Source organism: Falco peregrinus, chromosome 1 (genome assembly GCF_023634155.1).
Source record: "Falco peregrinus isolate bFalPer1 chromosome 1, bFalPer1.pri, whole genome shotgun sequence".
NCBI lineage: Eukaryota > Metazoa > Chordata > Aves > Falconiformes > Falconidae > Falco > Falco peregrinus.
This window is the reverse complement of record NC_073721.1, coordinates 103,036,306-103,053,878: the sequence shown is the minus strand read 5'-3', so window position 1 is coordinate 103,053,878 and position 17,573 is coordinate 103,036,306. Positions and strand designations below refer to the sequence as shown.

Sequence of the window (17,573 nt, the reverse complement as noted above, 5' to 3'; positions counted from 1 at the left end):
TGACTTCTGTCTTTCAGATGCTAGGCAAAAAGGGTCCAGCTTATGAGAGCTTTTCCTCCCCTGTCTTTGCGGGACAAATTCCCCCCTGAGAAAAGGAATTCTGCAGAAAAAAAGAACTGGAAACTTAGGTGTGAATTCCGTAATGGGTTATTAGATAAGGACTGCAGAAAATCCAGCACTCGAGTGTCTCAGAAATGTCTCCCTGTAAATATGTACTCTCCCAAGTTTTACTGAAGTAATGAGTTTTGTGAAGTTGGATTTTGTTGAATTGAGTTAGGCCCATGTCCCAGCCAGCTTGGCCTATATTTTGTCCCGGTGAGTACTGGGCTGGGATGCCACAAGGTACATTGTTGGTGCTGCAAGAAATGCATAAGGACTGATGAACCCTTCTGTGGTGTTCTTTGCCTGGACCAGTACAGGAGCCCAAGCAAAGCATATGAAGGCTGCTGCCCAGCTGGCTTTTGTAGTAGTTAAAGAACTGACTGTGCTTTTTGTAGGAGCTGAGGATGACAACTACTTGAATTCATATTCAGAGTCTACAGTTTGAGAGTGCTGTTTTCCTTTGCCTAAATTGCCCTATTCTTTGCATTCGATCCTTAACTTTTCCCTTTCAGAAAAAAACCCCAAACAACAAACAAAACCCAACAAGCTGTTTGATGGTACAAGATGTCTGTGATGTTTCAGCTCCAGAAACACCCTAATTTTAATGTCAGACAAAGTAATTCTTGCATTCAAACACAGAGAGGTTGTAATTAAGCTTTGTGCACTGCTACCTGAGAAGAGATGCTTTTTAAGTGTGAACCACATACATCATTATTAGTGCTGTTGGCCTGTTGCCCATCAAAGCACTGATTATTTTCTACAACACCTACTCCAGTTCCTCTGCTTTTTCAGTTTCCTGTTATCTTGCATGGACATCAGCAGTCCCTTTGCCAAATTTCTTAGTAAAATGATGGCACTCTAGACACATAGGAAAAGGATTTATCAGCACAATAGCAGTTAATTGCTTTAGCTAGCATCCTTTGAGCAGTGGAGATGCAGAAAGTGTGTGAATACTGTTGGAAGTGAATAACTTTGAAGGTTGTTTGGCCTTGGTGGGAAAGTTAAGACAACTAGTAATGACTTTGCTATCTTAGATCTGCTTTTTGAAATAGTCCAAAGCTGTGTTACTGAGCTATTTTGTGAGATGCTCTACTTTAAAAAGGCTGAATTCTCTGTTTATTTGTTTGTATACTTTGCTTAGCTTGGCCTTTTTGGGTGCATTTACTCATTGAGTGTTAGTGCTTAATTAGACATTTGAATGTGCGATTCCTGAGTAAATTTGTCCTTTGTATCTCATTCTCTTTCACGTATGTTTCCCAGAGGAGCTCCTTCAGCCAGATCTGTTGAAGGAATAATTATTTCATCAGGATTTAATGTATATCTTGATTGCACTTTGAAGACATTCTCTTGAGGAGTTTTCATCATTTCAACAAGGGTTCATAGCATGTATGCAAGGAAATAAACATTATCTTTCGTATTAATCAACAAGATGATTAAATAATAACCACAATTGTTAATTGGTACTTAGAGACAGAGGGTAATGACTGTCTTGAGTTCCACAATGAGAGTACCAACAGGTAGAGACTCTCTTCTGCACAATAAAGCTGCGTATAGTTTAGGAGGCATTATGGTTTAATGTGCAGCTGCAATCATAGTGAAGTTGTGCAACTGTTTGCCTGGTGTCCTGTTTCAGGTATATGTTTTCATATTGAATGAGGTATTAGCAAGGGGATTTGAGATTTAGGCACTTAAATCAGTTCTCATTGCCACCAGACCCCTGAGGTTCTCTCTGAACCCAAACTTGCAGTGTTTTGTTTTGCTGTGGGATGCAGTTCCTGCTGGTTTCAGGATGCAGCAGGAGTCAAAAGCCGTTTCTTTCCTGAGAGGCAAAAGTCCAACGTGTCCCTCGCAAGACGGTGAGTGGCTTCTGGCTCCCTCTGAGTTTGGAACTGAAGCCTCATTTTTTCGTCACACAGGTCTTTGTCTTTTTGTAAATACTTCAGTGTTTGTCGAGGGAGAAGGAAGCATGCGGTAGGTCTGCATCTCTAGAAGTTGATAAAATAAAAAGGTCCAGGAGTTTAACACACAAGGTTGGGAATATAGAGCATAGGACTGGGAACTCTGGAGATCTGTATTGAGTGTCCTGCCCCTTTACTGACTAGCTGTCTAATCTGGACCCAAGTTTTACTCCTCAGAAGCAACCAGTTCTTTGGACTGTAACCTGTTTGAAGCCAATAGTGCTGCTGGAAGAAACTGTGCAGCCCTCCTGCTCTCAGCATTCAGGTTTGCTTCTCACCTTCCATAGATACAAGCAAAGAAAGAGTTCCCTGTTCTGACCAGCTTACTAAACTGACTCAGCCTGAGGCTACCTGATGACTAGATTTGTGGCAACTCATTAGGGGTCTAGATTTAACCTGAATTTGATATGACAGCAAAGCGCTGCCTTAGTTTCTCTATATGCATGTTGCTTATAGTACTTCACAGATGCTAGTGCCTGTCTGAGCTCACTGAAAAGTACTTGGAGACTCTGGGCTGAAAAGCACAGTGAAAATACGAAGTAGCCATTGCATAAAGAGACTTTTTGTTGTCACATATTTGTAAACTGATTTGTCCAAAGTGACAAGCCTTTATATTGCAAGCATGGACCAGAATATTGATTTGTCCCCAGAAGACCTGTTGGCATTGGCAGCATGGTCTCAGGTTGCCCGTAGATGCTGGTAGTGTAACACTGCATTTTTGCTGGCTTAACAGTCATTCAAAGTACTGTTAAAAGATAGCATGTTGGATACTTTTAAAATACATATCTCAGGGTGGGCTATCTACTGACAGTCTCAGGGTCAGATCCCACATTCAGGTGGCAAAGCTTTTCTTGGCTTTGAAAGAGCTGAGATTTCACCCTCACTGCAACCCCCAGTTGTCCAGTATGTGCTCTCTAACACATGTATTTGTTCTACGTAACTCTGCAGGGTGACTTTTTTCCTGTATGGGTTTTGATATAGAGACGAGTTTCTGGTTTTGTTTCTTGCTATACTTTTTGGTGTTGCTGATGGGGAACAGCAGAAAACCTGATTATGTTCCTATTCTTATTCACAAGGAAGAGTGTTAAAATTTTAATTGTATGTTTTAATTTTTCCTTTTTCTTCATCTTTTATGTTTTGAAATTCTGCATTTCAAAAGAGGATCATTATCATGCAGAACATTAAAGCATGTCTTTTTAATAGCTTTCCCTTTTAATGTGAAAGAATGGAATTGAGGAGGAAAACCCAATCTGTCTTGAAGGAAACTCTCTGTTAGATAAGGATTTTCAGTGCAGCCACCAAGACAGGATCTTGAGCTCAGCTGACTTGAAGTGTTATCCTCTGCCTTGAGTAACTTGTAGAGTACAAAGAACCACTTTCATAATGTTATCACCAGCAAAGTCCATCTGGTCCTGCCAGTGACAAGATTATTTCAGGTTTTTCTTACATCACTGAGATTTTAGCATTTCAGGATTCAGCTGTCAAGCTGTTGGGGGGTAAGAGGGGAAGTTAGATGATAATTGAAACTCTGTTGGGGGAGAATTAACTGAATATTCTGCCAGTAATTTTTCTACCCATATTTCCTTCTATTACTCTCCTGATGGTCTGTCCTTATGAAATCAGATTAGAATGCAATGACTTGATTTGTTAAGCAGGCAGTGATGACAATGAGCATCTGTTTGTCTGGTCCAGGTTCCCATTAACACCTAGTAACATTGTCCTTTCTTGCTATTACTTTTATACAGAGCAGCACAGAAGCTTAACCTGTCTTCGAAGAGAAAGAAATACCATCCGCCCCTGCCACACACACACGACTTCTCTATTTATGCTACTAACTTTAGTGGCATCCTGCAGCTCTGTCCTCCCCCAGCACCACCATGCCTTCTGAGAGCTGTGTCCAAAATCAAGGACAACCCTGGCATTGGAAAGGTAACTTCAGATTTCGATTTTTTAAAATAGTTTTCTAGATGAATTTTAGCAGGGCTGGAAGTTGTCAGCCTAGAGCAGGGTTGAAAAGGCTCAAGAGAAGGGTCTTGGGATACAGAGAGTGCCACATCCAGTTAAATGTGCCTGAGAGCTGGTATCTCCTGTTGAATTTGGAAAGAGCTGGTGTGCTCAGAGCAGATTCGGTGCTAGAGTGTTGGCTTCCTTTAAACCAGTTAACAACAGTGGCAACAACATTGGCAAAGGTTGTTTTGTCCTCTGTTCTATTAAGGAGACAAAATTTCCTTTGATATCACTGGTCCAAAACCAGTGCGCATACAGACTTTGCCTCTGGCAGAAGTAGTCTCTGTATTGCCAGCAAGGCTCCATGTCATGGTTTAACCTCAGCCAGTGACTAAGTACCACACAGCCGCTTGCTCACTCCTTGCCATCCCACTGAAACCAGAACACTAAGCCACTGGTGCTGGTGCTGTCTGTCTGCTGAGCTTAAGGAGATACGTTGAGGGGGCTTTGTTTCCCTCTGCTTCACACGTCATTGCAAATCAGGAGTATGGAAATGAACTAGTAGGAGAGGAATAGATGTCTCTCCAACTTAGGAAATCCAGCACCTTTCCAATTGTAAAATTTGTGCTAATTTTATTTAAAGTTAATTAAAATACAGCCCAATTATTTAGAGCTTTATTCATATTTATAACATTATTTATAACTGTTTAATCACTCACACAGTGGAGTCTCAATACTTATTTACTTAGGTTACAAGAGATGAGCGTTTGAAGATAGAATTGAAGTATGTAATGTGCACAGGAGAGCTAAAATGTACACCTTGAGTAACCATACAAATCAGCATTAACATAAAGAGATTGTCAGCCTAAATACCTACAGCTGACACCATTGCTCACAGACAAATACTCTGTATTTCTTAAGTCAGTGAGTTTGTGCTAAATGGAAAGCAAAGGAGTAATTTGGCTTATTTTCAGCAGGTAGAAACTCACAGATGAAAATGTGGTTTCTTCTGTTTTTCCAGTATGTTAAAAAAGAGGTTGTAGTATTAAATGGGGGAATACAGCAAACCTGACACAGTAATTTAGAGATCCCCAGGTGGAGGAGGGTTTGCTAAAGAATACCCTTTCTATGTGTGTGTTTTAGCAGAGCCCATTTGTTGTGTCTGCCTCTCCTCCGTGAGGCTTAGCGCTTGGCCATGGCACCAGGAGTAACAGGGAGTGTGGCATTTCTGAGGTGCTTTGCCTTAGGAAGACCTTGAAAGCGTGCCTGTATCTCCTTGTACTTAAACCAGCTTAATCAAACTTGCTTTGTACCTCATTGCACTTGTGTGCTTGCAGCTATGTCTAATCAAGAGAATTCAGCCTTTTCCCTATGCTTTGAGGGTGGCCAGTGGAGCTCACAGCATGACTTGGGCCTCGTGGAAAGCTATGGTTTATCTGGTGTCTTCAAACAGATCAACAAAGTCTAATAAAGATCAAGTGCATGATCCCAGGTGGCAGGAGATTATATGACTTGGGTCATGTGGTCTACCTACTTTCTTCATTAGTGAGCACAGTAGAGGGCTTTCAAGGGGAAGAGCTTGACCAGAATGCCAAGGGGCATGGCAGGACCCTGAGCATCTCTGCTGCTCAGCTGTGCGAGCTTCTCCTCCATCATGGGCTATGGATGTAGTGTGCTGGCAATGTGGGGTGGTATTTCTCTCCTGCCTGTCACACTACACCAAGAATTTCTAGACTTTATGGGTCAACATGCTGCTGCCGCCTCATATATCTCTGTTGTTCAGCTGTCAGTGGAAAACATTATTGCAGATGCTGTTTGTTTGGGCCCAGGGTTCCAGTGTCCTTCTCACCATGTGCTTGACCATAGCTAGGAAGAATCCTGTGCTGTGCTGGTGAGGATAAGAGCTCTCTGCTAATTAAGTCAGCGTTTTAGTTTTTAGACAAGACCTGGACCATCCAAATGGTGATTGTGTGTGCTAGTTACTAGTTTTAGTGCTGTTCAAAAAGAAAGTCACTAGGTATCTTCTCTGATCCACAGTTTAAAATATTCAATACCTATTAAACATCTCAATGCGTTCCCTTTTTGCAACTTTTTAAGTTACAGTGTTTGCGCCCCCCCCCCCCCCCCCCCCCCCGCCAAACCTCCAGCAATATAGCTTTCTGTAAAACTTATGAGTCAGCACAAATGAGATGACATGTATCCTAATTCTTAGGACTTGTGGTCAGAGAAAAAGTGTCAGTCCTATATAGGTGTCCTTAGTTTCAGCTTCTCTGAGCAACAAAAGTAGCTTTTGGTAGCATGTAGCCCACTGTACAGTAACATTCTCCACTATAATTTCCTCTTCATCAGCTTCTGCTGATCAAGATTTAGTCAGCTAGTATCTCATTATGAAGATAATGGGAATAAAGTAATTACCTTTCTTCCTCACTGCTTTAAGTAGCATAGCAGTTGAGAGAACAATTGGCAAACACTGGCAGATGTGCTGTGGTCCTTTAACTTGTCCCTCCTATCAGATTTTTTACTTTACAGTCCTGGTTATCTTTTTCCTTGGCTCCTTCTTGCAGCCTGTGCAGTAAGAGGTACAAGGTACATGTAACGGACAGAATCAGTGATGGATTCTGGAGTCACTTTTTCCGACTGCAGCATCTGTAGCTGTGGCTGGTGCTACCCTTGGTCTGTGTGGCTGTTCCCAGGTCAGCAGTGTCCCTCACCCACCCTGTTGTTACTGTGTGGTTATAGCGGGTTAAGCAGCTGGTGGGGCAGCATTTTCCTTCCTCACCTCCTGGCTTGCTGCTGTTTTGTCTTTCATAGCTAGTTATGATGCGGAGGACTGGTTCCTTGCTGGGTTCTGCTGTACTGGAAAGAATGCAGCAGTGCTGATGGGGCTGCCCGGTTCCCACCCAACTTCACCTTACTACGCCGAGAAGGACCCACTGAGCACCAGCCCTTGCTCTCCTCAAGAGGAGGTGTTTTCTCTGAGCACAGGTGGCTTGACAAGTTTTAACTCCCGTCTTGTCAAATGGTTTCTTTCAGAGCAGGACAGGATTCCATAGAGAAATGTGCCTTTTATTGCTGTGAAGGCACTGAAGAGATAAAATTTAAAAAGAGTATAAGTTGTGTGGGAATGAAAAATAGAGTAACAAGCTGGAAACCCCTGAAGTGTCCGAGATACTTCAATGGGGGCGATGTGGCTCCCTTTATGAAAAGCTGAAGAGGTGACTGATATGTCAGCTGTGCAGAAATGCTATTTATCGAGTAAGGCCTGAATACTGCAACAACTAATTACCTGTAATGGCACGTCCTAGGTAGTCCTATTTCTTTTGTGAACCTGCTAAAAGCTTAGAGCGAAGTACATGCTGAAACATTTACAATGACCAATATGTGACTTCCTGTGTTTCCCCTGTGATAGTAATTCTTGACTTTTTTCCCTCCACTGATGCTTAAGGTTGTCTTTTAGCTGGTATTCAATACGTTGTAAGAGACACAGGAACAGAATGTAGAAAATGCAATGTCACTTTGGGGCCAAAATGGAAAAAAGGCTCCAGAGGGTATCTAGTAGTATAGTGCTGAAAAGCTGATTATCAGACCAGGCAACCAGGCAAAGTAGTTGAAACAATAATAAAGATAGAAATTAGCAGGCAGGGTTTAATGCGGTATAGTAGGGATCAGCTGATGCAGCTTTTACAGGTGGAACATATATATTAGCATTCTGTGCAAGAGTCAGCAGGCATTTGAATAGGGTTGGTCTGGTTGATAGATTGTATTTGGATTTTGGAAAAGCTTTTAAGAAGTGTCCTGACCTAGGTTTTTTACAAAACCCCTAAGCAGTCATGTATTCTCTAGTGGTTTAATAACTGGTAGGAAATAAGAGAGCAGATTTCACACTGGAGCAAAGTTAGTGGTGTTATATGGATAATGGTTGGACCTGATGATCCTAAAGATCCTTCCCAGCCTACATGTTTCTATGATTCTGTGGAGATCTGTGCTCTTTGGTATCTTCCTAAATGGTTTGGGTGAGGTGGTAAGCTGCATATTCAGAGCAGCCAAAGGTAAAACTGACTGTGAAGATGTGGAAAAAGATGTCATGACACTGAAGTTACTGGGCGGATAAAGAGGCAGATGAACTTTCATACTGCTTAACACAAGGTAATGTACATAAGAAAAAGAGCTCTAACTGTGCATGCACAAACGATAAGCTGTAAGGAAATCGGGCGTGACCGTAACCCATTTTACCAGTCATTGTGGAAGCTACAGCATTAGGTTTGTTATCATGAGCCTGAGCTTCTAATTATAAATGCTTTGTTGACCGTTCAGGAGGCAAGAGATTAAGTACCTTTAGTTTTAGGGGGTCTCTAACAGTATGTGATATAAACAATGCTTCTCTTCAGGCTCGTAGTGGTTATGTAAGTCACTAATTGATGTTTTTTTCTTTACTGTCCCTTCTTCCTCGAGGTAATATATTTAAGTTTAATAGAGGATGCTAACAACTCAAGAAATGTAAAGCCTCCCCCTCCTCCCCCATGTATTTATTTCTAAATAAATAAATAACCAATCTCTAAATAATAAAGTGAGGGAAGGGCTGGATCCTAAGACCCCAGCATGGAGAAGCAGCAGCAGTGTCTGTTTTGCTGCTTGTGCAGACCTGGACCTCAGTAAGCCTAAACCTTTGGAAAAAAACCCAAAAACCTCACCAAACAAATTAACATCTGTATGTACTTGGAATTTGACTTTCCTTATTTGAGATGCGTTTTCAAAGCTGCCCTACCGTGACTATTGGCTTAACCCACCAAAGAAACTCCCTTTGGCCAAAGCACCAATTCAGTGAAGAGCTTCCCCATGCATTGAGTCCTTTTCGTTGGTTTCATAGTTAAACACATGAATGAGTTACTCTGAACTGGGTGAAGGGACAGCTGAATCTGAGAACTGATTGAATTGAGCATAGGCAGCATCAGGACTGTCTTCAGTGTTTCTGTGGTGTCTAGAATTGGACAGGTCCTATCACTGGTTGTGGGACCTTGTCTTGAACTTGTGAGCTCGGTGGACGTTCAGGGAAGGGAAAAGGTTTGCTCTTCATAAGCTGGATGATTATAGCAAAGGCAGTAACTGTGCATTGTGAGAACTGCTGGAGGAGGCAGCAATGTGAAAAGATCATGGTGGCCAGTTCTTGCAGATGAACTCAGTTATTGATTATTTGAGCCCAAGATCTAAATTTTTCCGTGATCATCTCCATGCATATCATACAGTTCTGCCGTGGTGAAATTACTATATGGCTTTTATAGTTGAATACATTTGCTGTTAGAGACTTACTACAGCAGGAAGCCTGTATGTATCTTTTGCAATTTCTATTTATAATTCCACATTATTTTAAGTACTTTTTTGGAAGATGGGAAATAAATGTCTACTAATTTCTTTTACATTTCACAAAGACCAATTTTTCCCCTTACAGTAATTTCAGTAGGACTATGTGGACTTGTCCTATGACATAAGTCTTTGAATTAAACCTTTTGCTTAATTTTCTTGACTGAGAATGTAAACTGTTATACATTCTCACAGGTGCTTGCAGGATTTGTCAATATTAGAAATACCAAGCAGGGGAAAGTTTGGGGTTTTTTTTAAAAAGAAAGAATAAAAAATTAGAACTGTAGGTCTATCTGGGACCGGTGTTTCATGTAACCAACAATAATTGAAAGCTTATGCGCAAAGGAAAATCCCACTACCAATGCAAACTGGATACTGAAAGGAATTTTGCTCACTACTGATAAATGTTACGCAGAAAATTTCATACCTTTCTCTTGAATGTGCCAAAAACATCAAAGTCCAAATAATTTAGCTGAATTCTACTTAAAAGGAAATGATCCAGTATAGTATGATTCTTGTAACTGAATCATTTTTGTGGTCTCGCTGGGTGTTATTAAATTTAATGTCAGAATAGTAGGAAAGACGTCTGAAAGCCATTTAATATTGTCACTGGAAAGAAGTTAGATTATGCTCAATTTCTGACATTAATGTGCTACTTAAGATAATTTATCATATTGTGGTATTAAAAAAGACATCCTTTTTACAGTGGCTGCTGTGTAGCATTCTAATTTCCTATTTTTCTTTGGCATAGTAGGAAGCCTTTTTCATGCAAAATGGTTTTTTTTTTTTTTTTTCTGGGTTTCTATTCAGCTCATTCTTTATAATACGGCATCACTTAAAGTTGCAGTTGTAAGTGCTTGTCTCTTCCAAGGAACCTGTCAATTTTTTATGTTCGAATGACAGAATCCTCCTATGTGAGACAATTGAAGTGGAGCATTTAAAGAGAACCTGAATTGTCAGACATGTTTCTTGGACAGGTATATACATACTGGTCTCCATTTATGTGTTTTAGACATTTACTTTCATTTATGTTTTACCAAGCCATAGCTAAGGTACTACTAATATGATTTACTGATTGTCCAGGGTTTTAAGTGTGCTGTGTCCCCCATTCACTAGTTCTTACGATGGTTTGATGACGGATAACAAATAGGTACTTAATTTTGTCATGTTTATTGCTGCTTGTTTCCTAATGACTAGAGTGTTATTTCTGATATAAATCATGTATCACACGAAGTACTCTTCTATTGATGAATGTAGTCCTGTATCATTCAAGGTACATACATTCCTGCTGAGATGCCTTGAACTGCTCAAACAAAAATGTGGCAAAATTAGATAAAGTACATAAATTCTTCTACTTTGTTTTCACCTTGAAAAATGAAATAGTTTTCTTCATGTCTTCTGGGAGTAGAGAATCAATTCTTCTTTAATAGAGTACAATACAGAGTGATTTTTTTTTTTAATTTTTTTTTTTTTTAGGTTCTCCCAGGGGAGCTAGATGGTCTATGCTAGCATAGCAATTTTGCATATAAATTTGCCATCCATTGGTAGTGGCAGTATATGAAAGGCTTGTAAGAACTACCCACAGTAAACCAATTTAGCAAGGGTTATATATCTGTCAGTTACAATTAAATCCATGAAAAATATTGGCTCTGAACTAGGACTTTTGTAATTTGATTTACACTGTAGTTGGAAAACAAGTGATTTCATTGGAAAATGGTCTTTATTCAACTGAATGTAAATTCTTTGTAATTTCTTGCTGAGAAATCTTAATTCAGAATGGTGGATGTCTAAACATAGTTATTTAATTAACCTGCTGTAATACACCATTTTGTGAACATTGGACAAAATTAACGTCCTGGCTGCACGATGCCTGTCAAGGATGTGTGTTTCCAGGGAATATTTAGTGTCTGTTCAGATTTGATATAATGACATTTACTGCTAAAGACCAAATTGCTGGTTCATTTAGGGATTATGATACTGCTGTAACACAGAATATAACCAGCATTTTTAGAATGGATTCCAGCATAGTGCCAGCACTTTCCCAAAATACAGACAGATAAAGTCAGAGTTTATTTTAGTAAAAAAGGTTTGAGCACATGTATTTTAAAATTTTACATGCTTTTTAATTAATTTCTTCTATTTTTTTCCTTCTCATACTGTCTAATTTAAAACATGACAACTATATAAGCATCAAATGCTAACAAAGCATCACTATGAACACAAACATTCATTTATTTCAAAGGAGGTACCATATGTTACAGTTATGCCTGCGCTAACATATTTGGCTGGGTCAGGGTCTTAATTTCCTCAGCAGCCAGGGAGTCTAGTTGCTACTTAGTGAATTAGCGGAGTCTTCTCTGTCTACATGTCTGCCTCAAATTAAACCCTATAGAGTATTTGGCACCCTTTGCTCCTCTGAAAGATGAATGACTGACTTTCTGAGGGGTGTGTATATATATATAGAGAGAGAGAGAGAGAATTTTTTTGTATTCATTGTCTAAAACATGTAGTAGAAGTTCGTGATAGTCTTAGGAACAGAATTCAAATCATCTGGTTCTTTAAGTGTGAGATGGTCCTTCCCCTTTCCCTGGTCTCAGAGTTGATAGCCCTTCCATCTCTTTTGATTATGGGGTAATAATCAATGTGAACCTAACTGTCTCAGTCTCATGGCTGTTTCTGTCTAAAATGGTGTAGGATTGTGTCATTCTCTCTGTTATCACTGGCTCTTTTCTCTACAAATTCAGCCTTGGATGTGATTTCTTCTGGGACAATGCATGCCTCAATGGTCTTGGGGGAGTTTTGTGTTTACTGGTACATGGCTTTGCCATGGCTCCATTTGATTCAGCATAGCCAATATACATGGCTGTATAGACAAAACTGTAGCTGGCCTCTAGCCATCAGTCTCACATTCATGTCTTGCTGTCAGAATTGCTTTGAAATTTGAGTTTCACGGCTTTTTGGTCTCTTGATTTTTCCAAGTCTGCTTTCTGGCACTAACATATGCTTGATATTCTCCACCATCATGATCAGTCCTCAAGCCAGCCCATTATTTTGGTTGCTGTGACTCCTCTGTCCTGTTCTTCTCAACTCCAACTGGTTCAGTATGTGGAGGGAGGCATGGAAATGATGAGTCCGCACAAAGGGGACACGTGGGGCTGGCACTACTGGAAATGGTCACAGCATGGGAACAGTGACTATCACATGGCACTGGGGCAGAAGGTCTCTCCTTGTGACCCTTAGGTGTGAAACAGTGCCTACAGTAGTGATGGAGGAGGAGGGCTGCCAAAAGAGGAATGGCTGGTACCAGCCAGGATGTACACTTCTCAGTTTCTGAGATATTTCAGTGTTTAGGTCAGAATTGTTAAATATGCATCTAAATTTGACTTTCATAAGGGTCAAAGACTTGAAGGTCTAGAATTTTGGCTCAGTACTCCAACAAATTACTGATATTTGAGTGTACTATATGGTTCTCTAGTGGTCTCATCAGATGTTTAGCCCCAGAGTCCTCCACATAGAAGATTTTTTTTTTTCCTTTCCTTTCTTTCAGATATTTGCCCTTTGTGAGTTTGTCTCCCTTAAAATTCTTTATGCATGCATAAAACTGTGGTATGATCTTTGTTTTTATGCTTCAGCATCCATCCACTTACACAGCTGAAGCAAATGAATTCTAGCTTGCAGATATTTACTTCTCTAGGCTTTCTTTTCTGTGATTTCCACTGTAGGCTGATAGACAAAGTTTTTTGAAAAATACATATATAAAAAAAAATCCTTGATTGCTATGAATCTCTCTTCTAGCCTTGCTAGTGAAGGTTAAAATTACACTCATTGTTGTGCTGGGTGGGTGGGCCTCTGACCTTATGCCACCCATTTCTAGGGTTTTTCCAAATTATGTGCTTGTTTGTTTAGTTTGAAAATTCTTTATCTTTTAATGGCATATTCAGGATGTATTTGCCATCTTCTTTTCCTAAACACTTTTGATTTCAGTAGGATTTCCTTCAGCAATTCTGCTGACCTCCTGGTTCCCACAGAAACATGAATTTGGAGAGCTCAGCAGTAGAATGTTAAACCCCAGTGTACAAAACCCACCAGATTAAAGTCAGTTAATTAATGAGATACTGCATGATTTAGGCTGTCTTCAGGCACTGTGAAATATGTTAATAATGTTCAAGTATTGTGATGTTTGTGTTTCTTTTACTTCTATTTGCAGAGCTTGAACTAAAGTATAAACCTATCCTCTTTTTCTATCAACAGCCTCATTAAAATGGAGCCTCTATCTAATATTCAATGTCCGTATGAATAGCTATGTACAAATCCTTGTATCCTTGATAATGATAAACTTCCACTGGTAACGCTTTTTCTTACTGCACATCTTTCTGTGACATTGAAGAAGAAATACACAAGAGGGGAAAAAAAGGAGTTACTAAAAATCCCCCATTCTAGCAGGAAGGGTCACCCCCATCACACGATGGATGTGACAACCTAGTTCTCCTTAAGTACATTTCCAGTTATTTTAGGCAGAAGAAAAACTATCTAGGGAATGACTCTGTGCAGAAATGCCCTGAGCCTGAGATGACTTTTCTGGAATTGCCATATTTGTATTGTCTTTCCTTTTTTTTGTAGTCTTTCTCTTTCTTCCCCTTTCCCCCTGCCCCCATTGCCAATCCTTTTAGTTCTGTTCCCACCCTGCCCCACCCTGACCTGTTCTTATTCTTTCAGACCTATCTTATTTTTTCATTTCTTCATTCATTCTCCTCGACATTCCTTATCATGTGTTTCTTTGCTTTGTACAATTGTTACCAGTCAAGCTGGTACCACTGCAGTTGGAACTGGCCACCAGAAAGCTGGCTGTATTGTTGAATAACTGCCCACAGGAGGTGTGATCCTTAATGGGCCTGAAATTAACGCTATTGCACTTAATTCTATTAATTTGTTTCTATAAGTGAACACCTGGACAGCCTAGAGAGTTGGGCAGGGAGAAACCTACTGAAGTTCAACAAAGTGTAGGGTCCTGCACTTGGGGAGGAGCAACCCCAGGCACCAGTACAGGCTGGGGCTGAGCAGCTGGAAGGCAGCTCTGCGGAGAAGGACCTCAGTGTCCTGGTGGGCAGCAAGTTGCCCATGAACCAGCAGTGTGCCAGGGTGGCCAAGAAGGCCAATGGGATCCTGGAGGAGGAGTGTGGCCAGCAGTCTGAGGAAGGTGATCGTCCCCCTCCACTCTGCCCTGGTGAGGCCACCTGGAGTGCTGCGTGCAGTGCTGGGCTCCCCAGTTCAAGAGAAACAGGCTGCTACTGGAGGGGATCCAGTGGAGGCTACACAGATGATGAGGGGACTGGAGCATCTCCCTTGTGAGGAAAGTCTGGGGGAGCTGGGGCTGTTTAGCCTGGAGAAGACTGAGAGGGGACCTTATCAATGCATACAAGTATCTTAAGGGCGGGTGCCAAGAGGATGGGGCCGGGCTCTTTTCTCTGGTGCCAAGTCACAGGACAAGGGGCAACAGGCACAGACTGAAACCCAGGCAGTTCCACCTAAATATGCGGAGGAACTTCTTTACTTTGAGAGTGACAGAGCACTGGGACAGGCTGTGGGGTCTCCTTCTCTGGAGACATTCAGAACCTGCCTGGATGTGACCCTGTGCAACCCGCTGCAGGTGACCCTGGTTTAGCAGGGGGTTGGACTAGATGGTGTCCAGAGGTCCCTTCCCACCCCGACCATTCTGTGATTCTGTGAAAAGCATTAGACTGCAGTGCAGGTATTGCTGCTTTGCTACCTAGTTACAGGCCAAAGTTTAAGATTTATGGGTTCCTGGGTTTTCTTGAATCCTCCCCTCACTTGTACTCACTTGTACTCCCCTTGTACCTGGATGATTTCCTGCACTGCGTGTTGCTGTCTCTACAGATGAACATGTCTTTTATCTGAGTACTAGATAAAGAGACCCAGGAGAAGGTGCAGTTCAGTTGATCCTTAAGGCAGGAACCACGCTGGCTCTATAGCATGCTGCTTATTCTGCAGTACTCATCCCAGAAGAGTACTGGGATGAACTTCAGAGCTGAGAATATGAACCTGTCACTTAAGATTGGTTCTGAAACACAGAAGGGCAAGAAATGTAAAAAGAATAAATAGTATTACAACAAACATTTCTTTTATGTGCTTAGAAGTTTGTCCATTCACTTGGGATCTGCCTGCACTTAGGTTTTGCTGTTGCGAAGGCGTATGCTTGAGTAATCTTTGTGCTTGTTGGTACTTCCGTGAGCATTTCTGCTTCATTTCTGGGTAAAGTCAGAGTCTGGCTCAGCATCATGAATGAACGGGACACGTTATAACCCTACAGTTTCTGGTGGGCATCACTTAGAGCTAGATTCAGTGGGCAGAGAAACAAAATTTGAAATCAGTGTTTTTCTACTCCACAAATCAGCTTTTATGCACAAAATACTAAAAGAGGAACTCCCTCAAGCTGCTTTTCTCCTCCTCCTCCCACTTGTCTTGAAAGCTCACTTCCACTGTTAAAATGAAGATGATCCTTGAGGCCTGTTAAGTTTGGGATCTGATGCATTATGGGAAGCTATTTTAGTATCTTTCGGCTTCGGAGACGTGGTCTCAAAAAGCTGATTTGACACCAAGGTTTTTCTGGGGGTGAAGCCATCTTTGTGTTAGGGGGAGCAATGCTCTGATGGAGGTAACTTGCTTTAGGTCAGGAGCAAACCAATTTTCCTCTTATCCAGGCTCTGGCTGCTATAATCTAATAATAGGTGGAAGAGAGAACAGAAGGGACTGTTTAGAGAAGTGCTTTGAAAACAGCATATATTTTAAAATTCATTTTAATCAAGCAACCCTGAAGTGGGCATTTGTACTTAATATATTTATTTAGATTTTTTTTTTTCCTGAGGGAGGTTATTTTTCTGAGCACCTTGGTAGCATGTCAAGGTTGAGCTAGCAGGCTAATGCACAAAGCTGGCTTCATGGAGCTTTTATGGGCAAACAGCCTTGAGTGTATCACCTCTGATGCACTTTGCTTTTGAAGCAGCTGTTTCATTTATTCTAGGTTTCGCTTATTTTATGGGACTGCATTTTCATATTCATATCACTATGAAAGGGGAAAGAAAGGAAAATGTTGAAATCAGGGGACTTGCTTGAGTCAATAGGTGGAAGAATTTGCTGCTACCTTTGGTGGAGCCTCCTACAGTGTTTACTGGAGGGGTCAGTTGTTTCTTAACCTCTTTGTTTGGAAAAATTGTTGTGAAAAAGCTTTTATAGCCATTTTGTGCAAAATGTTTTCTGTGAGGATGCTTGCATGATTAATTGTGCAGGGATGCCTGTGTGCAGCTTAGCCCCCATAGAAAGGAAGAGCTGGAAAAATGAAACAGTTGAGGACCTAAATGAGATCTTCAAATTACCCACCCTCCCCCGTTGACAAAGGCAGGGACAGTTCAGCATGGTGCTTACTGCTGCACCCACCTATCTGCTGTGGATCATCTTGGCTTGGGCACTATATTTTGTTGCACCCACTGGGTGCAGGTGTGTATGCCATCACCTTTTCATCTTCTCTGGTATGAAGGGTAGTCCTAGAGAGTGGCTCAGCCTGCTCTGGCCTCTGTTCATTGTCTGCATTTCCCATGTTGTGCTTTGCTGAAGTAGTTTTTCAGCTTTGGTTCTTCCTTTGCCATTACTCCTCTGGATACAGGAGTGATGGGGGTCTTGACTGCAAAGCACTTTTTTTTTTTTTTTTTTTTTTTTTTTTCTGTAAAGACACAAAGAATGTGTCAGCATAGTAAATGCATGCTATTTTAATGACAGAATGTTCTTGGAACATAGTAAGTAGGAGTAAAATTTTTTTCTGGCAGATTTAAGGTTAAATTTAGCAACACAAAGTTACTGAAAAGGGGAATCATTCTGTATCAGAGCTGCATGCTTTCCAACCCAGCTTCCCCATGCAATATCTCGCTCAGGGCTAGAGGTGGTCCTGAGTCATAGTATAGAATTTTTTAGGTTGGGAAGGACCTTAAATCATCAAGTCCAACTGTTAACCCAGCACTGCCAGGTCTAACACTAAACCATGTCCCTAAGCACTGCATTTTCACAGCTTTTCAATACCTCCAGGGATGGTGATTTTACCACTTCCCTGGGCAGCCTGTGCTTGACAATCCTTTTGGTGGAGAAATTTTTCCTAATATCCAATCTAAACCTCCCCTGGCGCAGCTTCAGGCTGTTTCC

At 41.1% G+C, this 17,573-nt stretch overlaps 1 protein-coding gene across 1 annotated transcript in view; it reads left to right on the top strand.

Annotated features, from left to right (window-relative positions):
• KIF26A (kinesin family member 26A) overlaps window positions 1-17,573 on the top strand; it is a 102,513-nt gene that overhangs the window by 65,766 nt on the left and 19,174 nt on the right. The window contains exon 5 of the mRNA XM_055817841.1: window positions 3,806-3,989. Coding sequence (XP_055673816.1) covers window positions 3,806-3,989 — 184 coding nt within the window. The remainder of the gene's footprint in view (window positions 1-3,805; window positions 3,990-17,573) is intronic.